Source organism: Tachypleus tridentatus, chromosome 5 (assembly GCF_004210375.1).
Source record: "Tachypleus tridentatus isolate NWPU-2018 chromosome 5, ASM421037v1, whole genome shotgun sequence".
In the NCBI taxonomy this organism is placed as follows: Eukaryota; Metazoa; Arthropoda; class Merostomata; order Xiphosura; family Limulidae; genus Tachypleus; species Tachypleus tridentatus.
Window position 1 is genome coordinate 58,999,071 of NC_134829.1, and position 23,012 is coordinate 59,022,082.

At 32.5% G+C, this 23,012-nt stretch overlaps 1 protein-coding gene across 1 annotated transcript; it reads left to right on the forward strand.

Moving 5' to 3' along the window:
• The first annotated feature begins 1,888 nt into the window (after window positions 1-1,888).
• LOC143250380 (uncharacterized) lies at window positions 1,889-6,681 on the forward strand. The gene is made up of 5 exons (XM_076500824.1): window positions 1,889-1,913; window positions 2,925-3,020; window positions 4,524-4,632; window positions 4,757-5,033; window positions 6,451-6,681. The coding sequence occupies exons 1-5, from the start codon at window positions 1,889-1,891 to the stop codon at window positions 6,658-6,660; spliced, it is 717 nt and encodes a 238-aa protein (XP_076356939.1). The 3' UTR covers window positions 6,661-6,681.
• The last annotated feature ends 16,331 nt before the right edge of the window (window positions 6,682-23,012 follow it).

Here is a 23,012-nt window from a genome sequence, read left to right on the forward strand (position 1 = left end):
TCTTTCGCTTTTGTTTAATAGATTTGATAGCTTACTTGGAGCAGAAAACAAGAACTTAACTTTCTATTTGCGGTCACATACAGTACTTGTACTTACTTAGCGAACTCCGATCTACTGTTTTCCAGAGTAAAAGCTCACTACTGTCAGTTATTCTGAATTTTCTAATTGAACACTAACATCTCTGCTCTTGTTTTATATAATTTATTTTGTTTTTTCTGATATGTATTGATATATTAGTGATACTTACCAATGATCTGGATACTTTTCCAATCATGGTTTTCAGTTGTTTGAGGCAAATCATTCATATTATTCGTTTGTTCACCCACAGAGTACATAAATTCTTTATGGAATTGTCTCTGCTGATCACTCTGTTGTTACTGCACCGGATAGGAATTTTAAAATACTCTCATCTACGTTAATTAAACTGTGTTTTTATCGATTTCGTTCATAAAACGATACGTTATCTTTTATGTCATTTAATTCTAATGAAAATTGAACTGTCTTATCTTCATATGATAGTTTTTAACAACCTTCGTGTAATTTCCTATTAATACTATATGCATTACTCTTAGTACTCTCAGAATATTTTGTAAATTATAAAATCTTGTAAATTAAAAGTATCATGTTCAAATTATAATACATCGAACAAGATTTATTGAAGTTTATTAATTTTGATATAAAAGTGTTTCTTTATATTGGTTTAACGTGTGTTTGCTCTTGTATTGCAAGAAATTATTTGGTTTTCGTCTAGTGATGTTGGATTCTCTGTTTCGTATTTAAGTGTTACCTATAGTATATTTATTTGAGTTGCAGTGTTAAATTAAAAACGTGAGATCCTATTTTCTTGTGTTATATGAATCTTGTTTTGAGTTTAGGGCTTGTTTCTCTGACGTAAAATACGTGGAAGTTGTCATAAAATATTTTATAAATGACATTAGTATTGTATTTGCTTTATATTTTTCAAGAATTTAAGTATTTTGTTTATTGTATTTGGGGTTATTTGATATTTGGTAAACATATCCACACATAATTACTATAAATGTTACCATCAATACTACACATTCTAAAGATAAACCATACGACTCTTTGTTCGTCCATATACTGGTCCAACTAATCAGGACTCCAGTAATGGGTGATATTGCCCAACTCCAAGGTGCTAAGTGGGTCGGCAGATTATTTGAAGATGTTGATAATGACAGCTATAATATACTTATGAAAGATGCATCACATTCCATCAGTTGATGTTAAAGATGCCCTGAAAAGAGCTATTTCAGGGCAGTGATGAAGACGAACCCGCAATCTTATCGGTACTACTGTAATAAACATATAGTATCAGTCAGAGGTTGCCACTAATGTTCATAGCAATAATACTTTATAGTTTATAGGGATTAGTAAGCCATGCCAAAACAATATTGAATATGCAACCTGGCATATAATGTGACTCAATCTGATATAAAGTCACGATAGAACAGAATTTATCAGAACAACTTTATGACATTGCTTAACATTTCGTAAATGGTGTGATTTAACCGAAAATTGGTTGCTTTTGGGAAAGGTTTGTGACAGACCTTTCCAATGTAAATTTTTATATGCCCAAATATGAAAATATATTCAAATGAGAATTTAAATTTTTCGAAACAAAGATATTTATTGTAATGTAAGAGCATCGAAAAAATAATTTTGGTTCGTCCGAACAATTCATAAAAAGACGTGCAACAAGTCGTACGAACACAAAGGTCAGGATAAAAAAGGCTGAAGTGTCCCAGGCGACAGTACGTAAAAAATATCCCAGTCTTCTAACCGCTGAGTAATTAGATAGATATGCATGTTATTGTACACACACACACTTACCACTCTCGTCACTGATGTAGTAATTATAGATTTCTATATGATCACAGACCAGATGGATTATGGTAAACCTGTAGAGAGAAGTGATGAGGCTCCAAAGTTATTTTGATATAATGAACTCAACTTGTGAATGTTGAAGCAAAGTCTTATGAACTGTAAAGATTCAAATCATATCTACGAAGTTTTTTAAGAACGTATTTTGAATAAACAATACTTTAAATTTACAGTGAAATGTGTTAGATCGCAATATTATTTATCTTGATAAATCCACAAAAAATTAAGTATTTGCTTTTATATTAACTTCAAATGAAAAATTTTTTCGGAATGCATTTCATGCAACTTCTGCATTATGAGGATATTATTTGATATTTTGTTTTTGCAAGACACAATCATGTACTGATACATTTTACCAACGTAATATTCACAAAGGAATCTGTATTTTCATAACTGATATTAACATAAACAGTGACAACAGTTTCACGTTTAACTGTGACAAATAAGAATTTTAGAAGGGAAACACCAACAGAAATCAAATGTACCAATAAAAAAAAGATCGTGTGTAATATCATAAATTTCTAAGTTTGTGTGATTAGTTTTATTAGTTAACTCCATTAAGAAGTACATAAAGAAACAAAACTCTGCTGTTAAGAAACTGTTTTGACACGTTTTATTTTTCTCACGATAGGTAACATTAATGTTGTTATTTTACAGAGTGAGTCATAATTAACATTATAACTAGTGCATCGTGCTCATTGTGAAAAACCTTAAAATTCCAACGGTGACACAAAACGTGCTAACAAAAATGTTAACGCTCTGTTGTTTTCCCCAGTGTATGTTCCAGCCGAGAATCTCAACTGTACTCGGGGATACCGAAGAGATGCTGACAGGTGTTGTAAGTATATATGACACTCAATTACTTTAAACTGTTCACAGTAAACACAAATAGATGAATGACTTTTAAAATTATGGAATTTTAGTTAAACAAATACGTTTTATGACGCTAAAGACGTTGTTAGAACAATAATAATTAACACTTGGTAAATAAATGTTTAGCTATGTACTTTTAACGCTTTTAGATCCATGTCCTCCTGGACACTATGATAACGGATCCCAAACTCACTGCCTGCCGTGTCCAGGAGGGACTTACATGACGTCTTTTGCTGCTGACGCCTGTGTAGCTTGTCCTGAAGACGAAATTACTAATGAAGAAGGAGCTGATAATAAAGATCTTTTTAAAAGTAATGGAACAAAAGGGTTTTAAAGTTTTCTTTTATTGTTTCCTTAACATTTCAAAAATGTTTATTTTTGTTCAAACAGATTGTTATAATAAGACACTTCTTCATAGCTTTCATGGTTTTTAATGCATTAAAAAGCTTTGCTTTAACTGGGAAATCCTACTACTCGTTTTTAAAGATGGACTGAAACATTTACGACAAGTAGTAATGAATAGCTGTCTTACCTCCAGTATATCATTTCAAAATTAGGAACGGCTAACGCTGAAAGCCCTCGTTCAGCTATCCGTGAAATTGAAAAACAAACAAACATAACAGTGTCTCAATATCACATCTGGGTGCGTCACATTATTACTAAAAAGACCTAAAGATATTTAACTAAAACAGTGTATGTCCCAAAACATAACTTAAATCTATGTTTAATATCTTTATTTTGTGTTCATAATGTCGTTTTTGTAATAAAATACAGTAATTTGTTCAAATGCAAAACAAATGTTTTAATATAAGTTTATAATAACATTGGATTATCAAAACGTTAGCAGCGTCTCATGAGTTCTCAATAAAACTATTAGAAAGAATTGTTACCAAGTAAACGAAAAACTTCATGAGCAGTGACGTACGACGTTCAGTGTTTGTGGTCAAAATGGTATCGTTATTTATCTGGGAAATTTAGAGTAAAGAGAAATTTGTAAAAATTACTGTTTTTAATAGTGTTGTAAAGACGCAGAAACTGTCATTCAGTGGATGGGATTCGATAGTAAAATATAATTATGCACCATAATAAGGGAAGTAGTTAATTATAAAACTTAACACAGTAAGTGAATACCGATTAAACAAACTGATTTTATTAAGTAGTCAATGGAAAGACAGTTTGTTTAATTTGTGTTATACATCTTTACAGTTTTAATGAATCGAAGTTGATTTAACTCACTGTGTTATACTGAGTTGTATAAAATGTCAATTATCGTAAAGAAATGTCGAGATTTTTCTTATATAGTCTGATCACGTGTGTTTGGAATGGAAAGTTAGTAGGGTTCTTGATATATTGTCTAATAATTTAAATATGTTGGAAAACTCAGCTGATTTCCCGTTATATAACTATATAGTTGTTGTTATTACATAACTGTACTACTTGTCTACAAGTAAGGAGCTCAAATAATATAACAGGCGTTATTTTTCTTTGCTAATTATCTGTTTAACGTGTAAAGAACAAATGTATATATACAGTTGTCAAATTGTAAAGGTTGTTATCAGTGCTTAATATGAAAATATATTATAAATGTAAGAAATTTCATATTTAGTCAATTGAAATTTTAATATGTTAATGAAGATTATTGTTGGGCTTAAAGATTTATACCCATTACTATTATTGTTAACTTACATTTGAAGTTTTATTTTTCTGTTTTACGTAAACTGATTTTAAATACGACTCTCTGTCTTAAGATCGAATTGAAGTGGTTCCGAAGGCTACGCTCCACTTGACTTCAAAATCTACAGTTCCAAAATGTGCTTGGTGGACAGCACTTATTTTGATGTGTCTTAGTGCTTTGTGGTAAGTTACAACTGCAAGTTTTAACTGTGACGCATTATCCATAGCTTATTTAATAACAATATGTATATTAATGGACTTGAAACACGTGATTCTTATTTATTTATTTTCTGCAATGATCATGCAGCGTACTTTGTGTTTTCTACGCCTGGAAATATAAACCTCGGGAAGAACGGAATGTTTTGAAAAACCGTGTCGAAAACAAACAGCCTGGTGCTGAAAAGATAACCACTGATGAATTGGATATATTGGAGGCTATGCCACTGATCCCTGAATGTGAGAAGAAGGTCTCTGCAAAGAATGTTAAGAAGACAAAAACTAATGTACCAAGAAAGCAAAAAGTAACCAAACGAACAACCCTGGAGACGATATATGAAAACGACCTTGGTGAAAGGAATTCTTTGGTTCGAAATTCAATTAAGTTTTTATTCATCTTACATTATAATTAATATTTGATGTAAGTAAATTCACATTTTTACAGTTAAAAAAAATGCGTTCAGAGAATCTTTAATGTTCAGAGTCGTTGAAATGCGTGCATTTTTTTTCTCCAAAATAGACTTATCCATGTTTGATACCATTGAGGTCTAATAAGTCTATATGCTAGTTAAATTGATGAATCACGTCTTCTTCAACCTTAGTACATGTTGGAAGACAATTACCATCCATTAAACTGAAGCCAGAGCCAATCATAACAATATATGATTGTGTAAGAAGTTCGCATTACCTTTACTGATGTCCACAGCATTAGTAACATCTGGAAAACATAAAGATCAGAATGCCCTTTCGTAATTTTTCATTCACATACATACTACCACTACTGATAATAAAAGCGAATTATTTTGTACCATAATATATCATATCCGCTCATATTATTCACTTTATTTCGTTTTTTAACTGTATGTACAATGAAATGACGTCATGTTGGAGCTTTGAACATCTGATTCAGATATTATCAGGTTACACATAATCGGTATATAACGGCAACCTTCTTTAAAAGTGGATTGGGACCTTCTTAGCCAAGTACCAGTGTATTTGTGCCATTTTGTTGCAAGTGGTTCTACTATATCTTGTTAATGACGCTTTGAGACATTTTACAATAGTTTTTTTCTTCTTTTGACTGTCAGCCAACTTTCATTGGTCTGAAAGACATTTAGTGAAATATCCAGTTCTCTTCTTTTGGACTTTACTAAGATTATTGATTGTTTTAAAACGCAATAAGGTGCGTGATTTATTCCAAAGTTGCAAAAAAATAAGACAGTTTGAAAACTGTTTCTCTCTGTAACATAAGGTATATAACTTCGTTTGAAGTTCAGATCGCATAACTTTTCATGTTTAATTTATATAAAAACAAATTGAGTAGAAAACATGACATTTAATTATAACCGTACTTTCTTCTTGTGTAATTATATAACAAAAAATTGAGTAGAACACTTAACATTTAATTATAACCGTACTTTCATCTTGTCTAGTTATATAACAATAAATTGAGTGAAACACTTGACATTTAATTGTAACCGTACTTTCATCTTGTCTAGACAATAATATAAACAATCTAGTTATCCTTTGTGAACGTGTAAAATATAAATGGAAAACAGTATTTAAGCTATTGTCTGCTGTATATCATTCTTTATTCACTGCGTTAAGCAATGTTGGAAATAGTTTTTCTAGTTTCCAGAAAACATTTATGAGATAACTGAAACCAATTTCATAATTTATAATTTTTGTAGATACATTTATTTGGTTTTATGCATGTTATAGTAAAATTATTGCTCAAAATTTGAGTGTTGCACCACTAAATATAACTATATTCTACATCTTCAGAGAGAAACACCAGCGTCAAAACAAGGAAAAGCTATTAAAGAATATATCCAGCGACCTCTGTTTCCTAGAAATGTGAACAATTACGATGAACTTATTATCGTTAAACCAAAGAGTAAACAAGGACATCGAAAAAAAAATGTTGTTATTCTCATTGAAAATTCTGACAGCCAAGATACGTTTATCATTGGAAAAGTTCGGAAACCAATCTGATTTTTCTTGAAAACTGAGAAATAGAATTAATAAACGAATTTATAAAACAGCCATTGTTGAAATGTTCACTCTGGAGTTAAGAGAAATCAAGATGGCTTTTATCTCCGCACTATACAGTTACACTAATGGGATTGATACTCACAAAATTGCACAAAATCTTTAAATTCACAAAGTAATTAAGCTATTTACATTTATGTACAAGCAAGTTAAATATAAACTGTGAAAACTTAGAGTCTTAACATTTTATCGGAACATTCATAACTATTATTGAAATTTAAGAGACTGTGGCTTTAGTTCAATGATTCACAAGCGTTTTTTTCATGTTTTTTTTATTATTTCCTTTTTTGTAGCATTTACTTATTACAATATATAATGTTAAAACTTGTTTATAATATTAAATCAAAAGTAACGAAATGTTTGTATACACATTTTTCGCCCATTTAAATGTAACAACTATTATACATTAAATGCTCATTTCGGTAATAATTGTGTGTTTGTTTATATTGTTTGTAAAATAGCTCTAAGTATATTTACTGTCATAATATAGTCCAGCAATTCACAGTTGTTACACTGAGATTTACATGCGACATATTTTACGGAAACGTATGATCTGCACGAACTTCTTCAATTTCTTCGTTTAATGTGTTTGACGTAGTTGATTACTTCGATTAAGCCACGTATTGGTTCTTCAATTATTACACATTGATAATTTTCTTGTGCTTTGTCTATATGTTGGATTACGTATTAATTATACAACATTTTCAGTAGAATTGTTGTGATATGCCTATGACATATTCTGTTCTTATCTTACAGTTTATATTTATCATTTTCAAATGGTACTCAGTGATTAACGTGTAACACTGTTAAGATATAATTTACATGCACCATTTTCGGTTATTAAAGTATTATTGACATGTGTCATCTTTCAGAGTGACGTGTAGCTGTTAGAGGTTGCGTCACACTGATTGTTACAGTTTATGCCTGAGATTAATGAACTAAAAGTTGAAATACATTTTTACTTTGTGTCCATCAGATGTGCTAGAACTCTAAATAAAGATAGCTTAACTGACTCTCGACCATAGTTAACTAGTTCACGTGTTTCACGTGCATGTATAACGTGTCCTCTGCATGAGGAACAAGACTCTTTCCATCATCTGATAATGAATGAATGAATGTCGTCGGTGTTTGGGTACATACCCTGGAGGGTCAGGTTCTCTAAGACTTCCTCCAACATCTGATAACATGGATACATGTTTTGTTTTTTGAAAAGGACGCCAGTCTCCCATTGGAAGGTCGTGTTTTCAAAATCAAAGTTTCCGTTAGATTATTGTTGATTTGGCGCATCTTAAATGTCGATCAAAATGTAAACAGGCAACTATGCTTTCAATGTGTTTTACAACTGAGCAACATTCTTGGAGTGTAAGTTAATAATCAACTAAAATTTTCTTATCATCAGTTTCACTATCATCAAATTCAATACACGTGCTCTGCCTGTAACTTTGTTGTTGCTTTAGTGGTTGGAGTTGAAGATATTCTAATTTCGTGGCTGTTTGATCTTAATTAATTCGTCCTGACAAAAAATGTCGGACAAAAACTTAATACAATTCATCACACGATAAAACGAATATTTTATTAGTTTAAGAAAGAAATGTTAAAACTAAACCGTCATTTAACTTTTAAATCCGATGTAGAATATCCACAATCACGAAAACTTCAGATTTTTACTCTCTCATGAGCTACATTTTTGAGGAAAACAATTTTCAACTAATATCAGTACTGATACATAGTGCAGAATAATTCTAATATTTTAACTACCAAAACTGCCATTATGCTATTAAACATAGGAGGATAGATTCAGAAAATCAGATGTTTCATTATAAAGTGGTTGTTTCTAATAATTTTTATATTTGATTAAATATTAATTTCACTATTTTTAAGAGAATTGTTAGAAATACTGAACAAATCTAATAACTGTAAAAGAGGGAGCTTCTATTTTATTGATCAACTGCCTGATCAGAAAATGTCAGTTGATAAATAATTTTTCTTTGAATTTCGCGCTAAGCTATACGAGGGCTATTTCCGCTAGCTGTCTTTAATATAGCAGTTAAAGACCCACCGACGATTGTAGGACTACTATTTTAAAAATAAATAGTGGTATTTACCATGACTTTATAACTTCCCCTACCGACGAAAGGGCGAGTATGTGTGACATCGATTCGACCATGTGACCCTCAGATTATGGAACGAGCGTCCGAATCACCTAGCCAATTAATAAATTGTGAAAATTTTGAAAAATGTCGTCCAATTTGAGAATACAAAAATATATTATTATATTTTCAATAAAATTAAGTAATCCACTTTCATAGAAACGTTTATCATTTATACTTAAATAATTAGGTTGCTCCCTTACCTTCAATCAAAACATAATCACATTCAAATAATGGCGTATTCCACTTACCTTGAACAAAATTATCTTCCTATTATGCTTCAAAATTTGAATTGTATTTTTGACTCGTACAGTTATCAAAATTAAATTCAATAAGCTTCTTTATTTTGTATTTCATATGATTACTTTTCTTTTATATTTTATTTTGCACGTCTAGTTATATCAAAGACTATTGACGAAGAATAACGTTAATAAGTTTCAGATATTTCAAATACTAATTTATTCTAATACTCGAGTCATCATTCAAAAGTATCATCTAAACTAATAAGTACAGGCTATAAATACATCTAGGTAGTTATGTACACTATACAATATATTGTAGAAAAATATCATCTTTGATAATGAAAATAACAAATCAAACAAGAAATTCTTAGAAATAAAGTTTTCTTCCATTTTATTTTTCTTTACCTTAGATACTTTTTCTCATTTCTCCACAAATGTATAATTCACAGTAGACAAAAAAATCAAGCTTAACAGAATGTTCTCGCACTTTTGTAAAGTACATTTTTTTAGTTTATTGACACAAAATCGGAATTCGATTATTTAATCTATCGTTTCTTTATTCACTGAGAGAGCACGTCCTGGTGTTATCGTACCTGGAGGGTTTTTTATTGGCATCCCGCTGTTAAAAAATTTCTCTCGCACTTTAGGAAAATGGATTTGCTACAAGAGGGACAGTAAAATTCCAATATTTGTAAAACAGTTGACAATGAATAACTTTTTCTAACTGTCTTTTCTCTAGTTTAAAATACAAAACTTCTGAGCTCACAAAGTACTTGCTCAGCTTTTTGCTAAAATTATGAAACAAACAAAAACACCTTCACTTCGTTTTTATGAGCGTAAAAACACACACCTAAGATTATTTATTATACTTTTCGTGATGACACCTTTGTATTTTATGTTTCATCAATCACTTCAAAAAGAATCATTCGAGGTTATTTCACCTGATTTATAAGAGAGCTTCTCTTTTCATTAAGGACATTTTTCATAAACTAAATTATGAAGGCGATATAATTTAGGAGTGTCTTTGAGATCTTATGAACATGATAATCCATGTTAAAAAACTGTGTCTAACAATCCATTCTGCACATTAAGCTCTAATCTAACTGTAATTAATATACTCACAAACGTAAATAATAATAAATATCTATTTTCCTTAACTCCTTCAGCACCTTTATTTTGTACAATGTGTAAGCAAAGTTCATCGTTTTTCTATCATCCTAATGACGAGAAACGCCACTTGTAGATAAAATATATACACTGCCAGCCAAAATCTTAAGGCCAATGAACAGAAAGAAAAAATATGCATTTTGCGTTGTTAGACTCAACCACTTATTTGAGTAGAGCTTCGAAAGATGGAAATAAGAAAAGGAAAAAAAAAAAATTTTTTAGCATTTAGTAGGGAAAATGTGAAAACTATGAAATAAGCCTAAATACTATCTGGTCAAATGTTTAAGACCATACCAAAAAGTAGTCCTAAAGAGGATAGGAAATGCCCAACAAGAGGTCTCAGTAGTGAGTTGCACGGCTGTCATTGCGAATAACTTCAAACATTCGCTTTGGCATGATTAACAGAAACGTTTGCAGAAGGCTAACTGGAATGTTATTCCAAGTGGTGAAGATGATTTTACGAAGATCATGCACTGTTTGAAATTGACGTCCATTTCTATAGACTTCATTTGCCATCCACCCCAAACATTTTCATTGGGGTTCAATGAAACACGCTGAATGGTCCAAAAGAAACGCGTTATTCGCCATGAAAAAGTCCTTTGTCCTGCGGGTATTGTGGATTTCAACGTTGTCCTGCTGAAAGATCCAGTCATTTTCACACAAGCGAGGGTATTCAGTCAATAAGGATGACTGCCAATATCGCCAGCTGCTGTTTGACGCCCCTGTATAACCTGAAGCTTCATTGTTCCATGGAAAGAGAAAGCACCCCAGATCATAATGGAAGCTCCTTCACTGGGTCGTGTAGAAAATGTCTTCGGTGGGATATCCTTGTCGTGCCAATAACGTTTGAAATCATCTGGACCATCCAGGTTAACTTTTTTTCTTATTAGAGAACAAAACATTTGTCCACTTTTCTGCGTCCCATGTTTGGTGCTTCTCAGCAAAGTTTAAAAGAGCTGTTTTGTGGTGTGGAAGAAGGCGTGGCCATTGAACACGGTTACGTTTCCTAAAGCCTTTCTCTTGTAAATGCCGTCTTATTGTTTTTGAGCTGCATTCTGCGTCCGATATGGCCTTAAACTGGCTCTACGATTGGCTGGTGTTGTCTTGCCGGAAACCCGTCGAATCCTACTGCTCAACGTTAGCGAATTTTTTTTTGGTCGACCACTTGAAATTCTCGTTCCGGTCAAGGTCTTTTAAGATATTTGCAACAGTAGTTTTACTACGTTCAATCTCACCAGCAATGGCACGTTGAGAGAGACCTTGCTTTAGCAGCTTGACAATACTGCCACTTTCACACTATGTCAAGTTTTCAGCCTTTGCCATATATTTTCCTCAATGTAACACATGAGATGTCAGTGGGAGATGTTGAGAACGCTAATGCTTGAACACAAATGATTAAATTTCGTTACGTGTTTACCTATTAACGCTTCGTTTGAGTATGGTAATAAAGTTCGTTTTTTTTTATTACCCTTTTATTATTTTCATCTTTCGAAGGTCTTCTCAAATGAGTGGTTGAGTCTAAAAACAGAACACAAAAAATCACCTTCACACGTTTTCGAACACTTCAAATAAAATAAAAACAATATAACCATAAAAAAAAACACCCAATTACTAAATAAAGAAACCAATATAAAGAAACTGAAAATTAAATAAGCATTACTTATACAACAACTCAAGCCCAAAATAAACATCAAACATCTAAGCACTCCCTCTACATTCCTTCTCTCAATTACACATCCCTCTTCAAACATGTGGTCAGCTATCAGTCACTTACCTCTTTCTTTATTTGTGAGCTTGACGAAGATCGAAGAATGTCGAAACGTTGTTCGCTTCTCTTCTTAAAAGTTTCTTAACACATACAAGTTTTTAAATATATACGTTTTTCTATCAGATCTCTAGATTCTATCAGAACGTGACGTGTATAAAATTCAACTTGTTACGTATTATTCTTTATCCTTGACGAGTCTCCTCTTTATTACGTTACTTACTTTACGTATTACTGATTCAAATCAGTATAAATATGAATTTGAAAATAGAAGATAAATAAATGTTAATACGTATTAAATTTATGATATTTTGTAACAAGTTTGAAATAAACAACGTTCTTTTTTAAGAGAAATATATTTTAATACAAAAATTATAACTTATGAAAACCGTTATCACTAAGAGTTATTACAAATGATGGATTATATACAACAGTTTTATAAACTTGTAGACGTTAATAGTGCTACTCCTAGTTTAAGCTATTTAGTTTGATTGGCTGCACATCCTTACAAGCTGAATTTTTCCGCCGAATATATTTAACATTTTCGAAGTAATAATAATGTAAAAGTTGATTAACTGAAGTTGAACGGTTTGTAAAGTTAAAAATCTATAAATGCTGCTAGCCAAATTGTGTAGTTTTCCGATTATTTAGGCTAATCACAGTTCTAATGTTGCATTCTGATGGTAAGTGACTAAAAACATTCTTCACGTAATACTGTCTCTCGGTTTTTATATGAATCAAGTGTGTCGTTCGAAGTTTCAAGAATGTTCTAGTGCGTTTTCGTAAAAGACATTTTGTGTACTACTCTCAAGAAACTTCTACAAATTTCTCGGAAAGGCTGATCTCAAGAAAAATACAAATACAAATCAAATTAAAGAATTTTTGCTTTTAAAATTTCTTCTTTCCCACTATTTTATGATTGGTTATGTTAATATAGATTTAAAATAGAGATGAAGTTTCTATTTTTGCTACAATTACGACCAAAATAAATAAGATCGTAGATGTTTTTTTAAGAATGACTCCACTGACACAGTTTTATGAACATATAATTTAATGTGTATCTTTTTGTTCTATCTAATACAAAGTTAGTTTTCAGCTATAAGTGAAATGTGAGTGTACTGTTAGAATTCCATTACCATTTGACCTTCCTTCAAGCCTTCTTTTGTTAATCATTTCATCTGTGATTATTAAAAACTTTAGTAACAATTATTTGGTGCTTGTTAAAAACAAAACAGATATGATTATACGTTACACAGATATTTGTGTCTTCAACGTGTTTTATATGTTTTTACAGCAGTTTCTTAACTTTATATTTGTGATTAAGGTTAGAAAAAAAGGATTGGTACAGTTTTCCATGATGATAATCGCTTCCTGTAGGCGGAATGTTGGTGTGACTTTTAAACTTAACAACATTTACGAGTTTAAAAACACCTGATAGTAACAAATATTTTTAAATCTTCCATATTAAAAAAAGTTGTATCCATCTTAATACAAAAAAAAAAACAACTGTTTTCCTTCCTTGTTATAACCACGGCAGCTTTAGTCACCTAGCAGGAAACATACAGAGTAATGGACTAATAAAATGGACAATTTTGTCAAAGAGTTGACATTGATGGTGTCTGTTTGCAATATAACACATTCACACAGCTGAACAGGGCAGATATCCATTGGCATCTTATGGGTTTATCTTTACTATTTTCGAAAGAGCTGATATCCTACAAAGCTATGTGCAGCAAGAGATGTAAGACCTGTGGGTATCAAATAATATTACTGTTTCCGGAGGTGTTTAGATTCGTATGCTGCAATCATGTATATATTTGTATGGCTCTTATAATTGTGGTAAACTTTATATCCACAACTCATAAAACACCCACAGATAAAGTACTTATACATCTTTGTAAAATAGATACGATCCGTCAGACACCTAGAGATTTTTGGAAGAAAACAGTAGCGTATTTTGGAAAGCACTTAGTTTTCTATTGATTTTTTTTTAATTTCGCTCAAAACTACTTAATTGTTATCTGCGATAGATATCCCTAATTTTGCAGTGTAAGACTAGAAGGAAGGCAGCTAGTCATCACCACTCGCCGCCAACTCTTGGGTTACTCTTTTACCAACATTTTACCAAGATTGACCGTCATATTATAACGGTCGCACGGCTGAATGGTTGAGCATGTTTGGTGTAACCGGGATTCGAACCTCAGATTACGAGTCGAATACCTTTTCCCACCTGCCCATGCTGAACCTTGAGTCGAACACCTTAACCCTCCTGGCCATGCCGGACCTTTTCTATTGAAAAGACTGATGACTACTTTAAAAATTTAGTGGAGCTTTTATGTTACTTTGCGTTTTCAGCCTTTTACAGGTTTTCTTTCATTTTCTTTAATAGTGTGATTAAGTTTTCTCTTACATATATCGTCTAGTTAAATTTAAATCAATTTTTATCGTTACTAACTTTAATTGTCCTGTGGTCTTTATTTTTATAACTTTAATCACCAAAGTATAAATTTCTATAATTATATCTGTTTTTGCTGTTGTGTACATTCGAATTTTGTCTCTATCATCTCACTGGCAAGGACTCGAATGCACTTTTATCTTTTCACCATAAAACACTAACATCTGTACAGTTTATCAAAGTACATGTTTTGTCTTTATTGAGGGTAAAAACATTGGATATATTCACTTCTTTATTGATGAATCTACTGTTTCTTACTTCTCATCCGACTTATATTCCTGATGGTAAAAAAAATAATGATAATTTAAATAACGATGATTTTCAAAACCAAGTGTAGATGTTTATCAAGGCCGTTAATAGTGTAGTGTCGCATATTTTACTGTTCACATTATTAACAACACATAGACAATATATATAGTTTGATTCGAATTTTAACATGAAAGGCAACTGTATTTTATCTGCACATTTTATTTTTCATATTTTAACTGTCTCAAAGAAGGAACGTGCCAGTAGTTACATAGTAAGGTTGAGCTTCGTTTCTGTGATATTTTACCCGTTTAGGTTGTGGTGACCTTTGATTTTGGTTTTTAAACGTTGTAGTTGTTACTGTGTGTTTTCTTTATTAAGTGGATTATTTTCATTTTCTATAATCGACATCGCGGGAAACAGATGAAGATTCGGTTTGTTTTATGGAACACAGTTGTCATGACAACTTTAGACGAAACGTTAAAAATTCTGATTTCTGTCATGCCCCATCTTCTCGCATGCTGTATACCGCAGTATATTTAGAATCTGACAACGTAGAGAATCAAAGTAATTTTATTTATTAAATAAGTTATTTACACGCGTGCAGAATTAAACAATGAACAGCTCTGTATATATTATGCTTTAGGTAAGATAATTTTGAATCTGTCAAGGATTCTTGCGTGTAAGTATAGTGGGATGTTTTGATCCAGAGACCAAAACACTCTTAACTTAAATACCCTTGGTTAATTTTTGTGTAGGCTAAGAATATGTATAAGAAATGCAGATGTACAAGTTTAATGTGAAGTTGATCTCCCAATAATATCTACAAATAAGGAAAACATAATTTAGATTTTATCATGAGGAAACTGTTTGGATTAGCTTTAAATTAACCGAGAACTTGGAAAAGGATATAATCTGTATTTTGTAAAAGACAGTATTATAAATAATGTACATTGACATGCCAGTAAGACGATTGTGACTGTTAACTTTATTAATTAATTTAATTAAGAACGAAATATTGGAACAATCAACAGATGTTCATGCAAACGCATAACATTAATTAAAGTGTTAAATATATTACAAGTAGAAATAAGTAATTCGTCTTAGAGCGAGAATATGAAGTTTATTAATCATACCAACTAATTTATTTTATATTTATTGTTTTTATTACGTCAAACCTGGGATACTTTTAGAAATAATGAAACCAATTTAGAAGTGGACTTTATTGACTGTGAAGAATTTTGTAGAGTTTGTGTAGTTGTTGTTTTTTTAACATTGTCTGGAGAAGTATTCTGATGTATATATTATGTTTGAAATTAATCGCAAAGTCCACCATGGATATGAAACCCTGCTCACTAGAGTTGTAAATCCCCAATGCATACTGCTGTGTCACAGAGGGGTCTACTCGAGTTACCCAATTTGTATCACTTATTTATTTCAACTTTAACTTAAGTTAAACTTTAAAAATATTCAAAATCACAAGTGCAGTGGTATGTTGTCAACTGCACATTAGTTCTTTAAGTCATGTGTTTTTTGAATTTCAAGTTTTAAAAGAATATTTTAAATTATTAAACATATAAATTTATATATTACTAAATAATATATGCGTGGCAATATGTATTTATAACAACTCTCATTTTCCCTTAGTTTGCAATATTAAAAGTAAATACTAAATTGGAATACTGTTTTGATCTTCTGCAATAGTGGTGACGAAAGCCCTTTTAATTGTGAAAACTACTTTCGAATAATAAAACCAGTTATATTATTGTAATGTAGTCTAGCAAGTCTAATCCTTAGGAAAACCGAGCTGAAACCCTTTTACATACTATGTAGCTATAGTTATTACATAGCATAACATACTTATGTTATATAACTGAGAGAGATCTTGTGAAACTAACTGTGTCTAGGTGATTAATTTAATTAGTAAAGTGTGTTGTTAAAGCTAGTAAATAGGAGTTAAAGATACCAGCTGGTTTACTTCTGTATTGTTTATAAAGATTTGTATAGGTTGAATTAACTAGTTTCATTCTTGTTTTATAGTTTCAAAAGGTGAGTAACGATCTTTAAAGTAAGCTACTTTGGGATTAAATAAACTTAATTTACTTTAGTGAAATAAGTCAGATTTTATACTTTATTATCATTATATATTATAAAAATGCAAGAAATGTCGTTCTTATTTAATTAAAAATTTTAAGATATTAAATCAAGATATCGTTAGGCTTAGAGAATTACACATTTTTCTGTTATTAATAACTTATATTTTCATTTTTGTCTCGGTTTCCTGTAATCGATACAGTACGTAAATCGGTTTTAAATACGACTCTTTCTCTTAAGGTTCAACTGAAGTGGTTCTTAAGCACCATTCCTCTGGGCTTCAAAACCTGCAGCTGTGAGATTCCAGTTTTTGATATTTAAAGTATGTGGAACAGGAATTAATCATTTTATCATACAGTTGTGGAAGAGAATCTGACCTCAATACCGACTATCGTTTAATTGAATAGTAGGGTTAGATGTTATAATTTGTAGCGCTCCCTCATTTCAAAATGCCAAGTGTGTTCAAAGTCCCTTTTTGGAAGTTCAAAAGTTAGTACGTTTAATTAAACTTACAAATAAAACCAAACAAGGTTTGGTTATAGCTAATACTACTTACCGACATTCTATATAATGATTAAACATGTTTTTCCTCATAGTAACTATTATTTACTAAATTGTTCTGTGATTTTTCAAGTATTTATCGTAAGTGAATAAAATGATAAAAATACATTGATTTAGATTTAATATACAAGAAACTGAAAGAAAAAAACACTTTTTTTTTTTTTCTCATTTTATTGAACAGCAATGTTATTTATATTACTTACCTAAATGCTTCATTAAAGTTTGGTTTGTGTGCCCAAACTGCTGTTAGAAATATCTTTCTTCATGTGAGATACTATAGTCATGTATCTTCTTGCATACGGGATATTATGTTGATACATCTGATTTCAGGCTAAGTATTAATTTAAGACCTTCGACTATTTATGAGGTACTATGGTGATACATCCGCCTTCATATGAGATACTATATTTGATGGTGTGAAATAATGAAATATTATGACTGAATACACTTAGCTAAGAAATAGAGGCAATTATTTATTGCCCAAGCATAAGAGTACTGTTAAAATTATATCTGTAGGTAGATTCGGTTTCAATAAATAAAGGCGCAACCCAATATCTAGCTTATGTAATAATGTGAGAGAAAGACGTCGACAGAGAATAAAGAGAGAAACTTATATCCTGTTAAAGGAAAAATGTTCGGTGTGATTTAATGATTAGCATGTTATATTTTGTATTAGAGGGTCTATATTGGCATCTGATGACAAACAAGCAAACAATTTATTACACATCGCATTTAAGAGCTACCAGTGTATTATTGTGTGTGATCCTTTTTTCTTTTTTTTTTTAATTTCGCGTAAACGTACATGCGGCTATCTGTGCTAGCTGTCTCTAATTTAGCAGTACAGGAAGGTGGCTACCATCACCTCTCACAGCCAACACTTTTGCCAACGTATAGTGAAATTGGTCACACCTTATAACGCCCCAAGGCTGAAAGGGTAAGCATGTTTGATGGGACGGGATTCGAACCCGCGATACTTAGATTACGAGTCGATCGCCTTAACCACCTAGTCAGGCCAGGACCACTTGGGGTACCACAATTGATAGTGGAGGAAGCTATATACTGACTGTCTGCCTTCCCTTGTGGAAAGTTTCAGTTTTAAGATAACGTAAATTAAACACTAATTCCTGCAATCTAATCTTTATTGACATATATATTTGACTCTTGAACTACTCTTGTTTGACTGTCACTCTTATAGCATGCCAACACAGCACTAAAGTGCAGGGTATTATTTCGTTTAGTAGTAACTGGACTTAACCAAGAACCCTCAGTCCCATAGTCTGGATTACTGGTAGTTCGCTTAAAGAAGTGAGCAATAGGCCGCAAATGCTTTTATTGTTTAAGTCCGTATTCCTCGCATTCGTGGGTTAAGTTTGTTGTTTTTCTGCATAATTCTCACTGTTTTCGTATGAATGACACACAGGTTGGTTCTTCGAAGAGGCCCACCAAAATGGCCTCACTATCCTGTTGATAGCTATGACGTGGAGCTCTGGAATCGCAGGTCAGTCTTGAAGTCCTGAGCTATGGGTACTTCACCCCTAGGTTTTCTTGCATTTTGTTTTATTCAGTATGACGTCTTCGGTATGGAGGGTCTGTAAGGAAGCGATATAATCCATATCGGGTACTAAGACCTGAGAGATTGATTGGTTGCTTTTAATTTAACGGTAGCTATCTGTGTCACCAGCCCCTGACTTTGAAGTGATAGAGTAGAGGGAAAACAACTAATCAACTCCAAATATCACCAACATTTGGGCTATTCGTAACGAACAAAATGTTAGATTCTCATGTTCTTATGACCATGTTCTTATTTAATTTGGGTCTTGTGTTTGAGAAGTGGTTCTACTGACCATGCTTCGTTCTTTCAGCTGTATGTGCGTCATAATGGTAACAGTCAATCCCACTTTTTCTTTAAGAAAAACTCTTCAGACGGTGAATGGGGTGGACTGATTACCTTACCAATGTTTTTTGGTTCAAAATTACGGTCTGTTAAGCCTAAATCAATGAGTGTCTCCGACATGGTAACTTATCGCATTATGCGCATAATATGTCAATTAATTGTACAAAGTAACTTATAATACGTGTATTTTTTTAATAATAATTTCCTTGCTACTGTATATGACAATTTTTAATTGAGTTAAACAATCAACTTCTGTAACCACTGCAAACCTTACAAGAGCAACGTCTTGAACCTACTCTTTTTACTGGCAACAGACTGTGATATTAATTATTGTGTTTTTAGGGCCTTGCATAGCTTGGGAATCAGTACATTTGACTCGTGGTCCATTTATTTGTTTTGAATTAAGCAGAAAGCCACACAATGTGATATCTGTGTTATCCCTACCATGAGTATTGAAACGCGATTAATGATTTACATGTTATTAGAGTCCCATCTTCAAGTTGTAATACACACAACAATATTTAATAAAAGTTTTAAGTATAGGTATAAACGTGTTTTACTTTGCATAGGTTTAAAGTGGTTTTACTCTTGTATTAGAAAGAATTATAAGGTTTATTGCCTTATGATGTTGAATTTCCTCTTTGGTAAGTAATTGTTACCAATGATATACTTACCTGAGGTGCAATTTTTAAAAAAAACGTGAGATTTTTTGTTGAGTCATATGAATTTTTTTCAGAGTTATGGTGTTGCTTCCCCGACTTAAAATACATGAGACTTACCATCATGTAATTTATATACGACATTAGTATTGTGTTTTCTTTCTATTTTTTTACCAGAATGAAATAATTTTGTTGTTAATTCTTTTTTGGATTAGGGTTATTCACAGGGTGATTATTAGGGTTATTCACAGGGTGATTATCGCATTGTTGACTTGTTACTTGAAATATCCTTCCCAGTCACTCTATAACCTAAAAATGTTGAATATTATTTGAATATCGTAATAAAAAGTTTTAAGTCACTCATTTCAGAATGTTTCCTAAACTAATTATCTTCAAGTGCGTTTCTCAACAGGCATGGCATGGCCACGTGCGTAAGGCGTGTGACTCGTAATCCGCGGGTCGCGGGTTCGCGCCCGCGTCGCGCTAAACATGCTCGCCCTCCCAGCCGTGGAAGCGTAGAATATAACAGTCAATCCCACTATTCGTTGGTAAAAGAGTAGCCCAAGAGTTGGCGGTAGGTGGTGATAACTAGCTGCCTTCACTCTAGTCTTACACTACTAAATTAGGGACGGCTTGCACAGATAGCCCTCGAGTAGCTTTGTGCGAAATTACAAAACAAACAAACAAACAAACGTTTCTCAACAAAATAAATGCACGAAATAGAATGGTTGCAATGGTGTTAAAATACTTACAATATAAATCCACGTGAGCAGTATCATTTTTATATAACATGGAGGCTTCATTTCCAAATAATCTGAAGTTAACGATTTATTACTTTCGAAGGAACATGAAATCACATTCTCTTAATTTTTATGGGAGGACTTATCCATGTGGAAATATGATTGGTAAACATACCTACCTCTAATTCCTATGAATACTACCATAAATCCCACACATTCTAAAGAGAAACCATTGGAACATTTGTACGTCTATATACTGATCCAATTAATCACGACTCCAGTCTTATTAGTGATATCGCCAAATTCAACATGCTAAGTAGATCGATACAATCTTTGAATATATTTATAGTAACACCAACAGGATACTCTTGGAACATTAATCTTATTCCATTAATTGATACTAAAGATGACCTGCAAGGGATATTTCAGGGAAATGATGAAGAAGAACTCGTGATATTATTGGTACTGTATCAGTGCCAGGCTGCCCTTGAAATTTATAGTTATAATACTCTTCAGTTTATAGGAATGAATAAATCACCCCAAAACCGTTTTGAATATGCAAACTGGTAAACAATGTGACAATCAATGAGATATGAAGTCGTAGTACAACAGAATTTATCAGAACTTCTTTATGACATAGCTTAGCATTTCGTAGATATTTTGATGTAACCGAAGATTGCTCGCTTTTGGAAAAGGTATATGATAGGCCTTTGCAATGTATATGTTTATATGCTCGAATGGGAATTTAAATTTTCTAAACAATCTTGGTTCGCTAGAACAATTCGGAAAAAGTTCTGCAAAATTTCGTAGAAACACAAATGTCAGAGACGCTGAAGCAACGAAAAATATCTGGAAACTAGGTCAACCTGGTATGGATTATTTATTTATTATTTATTTCTGACTTGGTAGTAGTTTAGGATTTTAAAGTCCTTAGAAGAGACCCTTAAGGCAAACCTGGGGCGCTCAGAAACCTTTGTTTCTCTTCAGCCCCACACGCGTATAAGGTAAGATGTGTCGTGAGGAGAAAGGTAGAAAAAACGAATTGAATGATGTATTACAGAAAATAACGATAATATAGGAAATTTGAGGAGCGGGAGAGCTGGACTGGTACACTTTGGACGGAAATCATCATGATCACGAGCAGGGGAGACCAAGCTGCAGCAGGTCACAAATTCGTAAAGGAACCGGTGACATAAGGAGGGATAGAGAAAGGAGAGAGAGAGAAAGAAGGAAAGATAATAAAATATGGAGAGAGCGATAGGAAAGAGGATAGTGTGGAGAGTGAGAGGAAGAGAGACAGAAGGTTCTTTTAGAGCTAGGGTGCCGGAGATCTATAAATCAAATGGCGAGAAATTAAATGTGTGGGAAACCGGAGTACCCGGAGAAAACCACTTTCACTGGGTGGGCGCGGAAAAAAATACGAACCCAGTGCCCAACCTGGAATGTAAAAAACATTAATGACATATAAATGAGTAACACAGTATTGTCTGTTTTATCGGTAATTGTTATTACTGGTCTCTGTGGTTTGTAGTCCAGTTTAATGGTGAAGTATACTTTGAGGTGTGTATGCCAGTCGGAATAATTGGCGAGTTTGGGAGTTTCTGTCAGTAGCTTTAGTGTAGTATCGTTTGGTAAGTTTGATGAATCGATTCTTAATTGATAATAGTTGAGTAATGAAGTTGAGGTATGCTGCGGGAGTATAGTTGGGGAGGCGGTAAGCGGTTTTAATGGTGCGGTTTTGCAGGTTTTGTAACACTGAGTATTGTCTTTCAGTCATGTTACATGTGGCCGAACTACCATATTCGAAAAGGGGTCTAATGAATGCTTTGTATATTGCGAGAATGATTTTGGGAGAACAGACTTTGTTGGGGCCACTAATACGTTTAAGAAAGAAAATTCTATTACTTGCTCGGGTAGCGATTTTCTGAAAGTGTGGTGTCCAAGATAGGTTGTGAGACATGGTAAGGCCTAGAAAAGTGATAGACTTTGTGAAGATGGTGTTAGTTTTATTGAGGTTAAGTTTAATGTTTTTGATTTTTTTTTTCTGAAAAGTTATGTCATTAACATATATATTATAAAGTACTGGGCTGAGTACAGATCCTTGGGGCACGCCTGCATTTAAATTGAATGGGTGTGTGACCGAGGTATTTATCTTAACACTTGCCTTACGAATGGTAAGGGTATGGAAGAAACAATATAAGACTTTCATTTGTATCTGATACTCAGCAAGCAGCTGGGAAAGAAAACAGATATGTGTGTTATTTTACTCATAAACACACCGGTCACGTCACTGATGCAGCAACGATATGTGATTATATACCA

Coding starts and splice junctions, on each gene's coding strand:
- LOC143250380 (XM_076500824.1), top strand. CDS start 1,889: ATGATCACAGACCAGATGGATTATG. Junction 4,633..4,756: donor ATGTGTCTTAGTGCTTTGTG/GTAAGTTACAAC, acceptor ATGATCATGCAG/CGTACTTTGTGTTTTCTACG. Junction 5,034..6,450: donor TTGGTGAAAGGAATTCTTTG/GTTCGAAATTCA, acceptor CTACATCTTCAG/AGAGAAACACCAGCGTCAAA.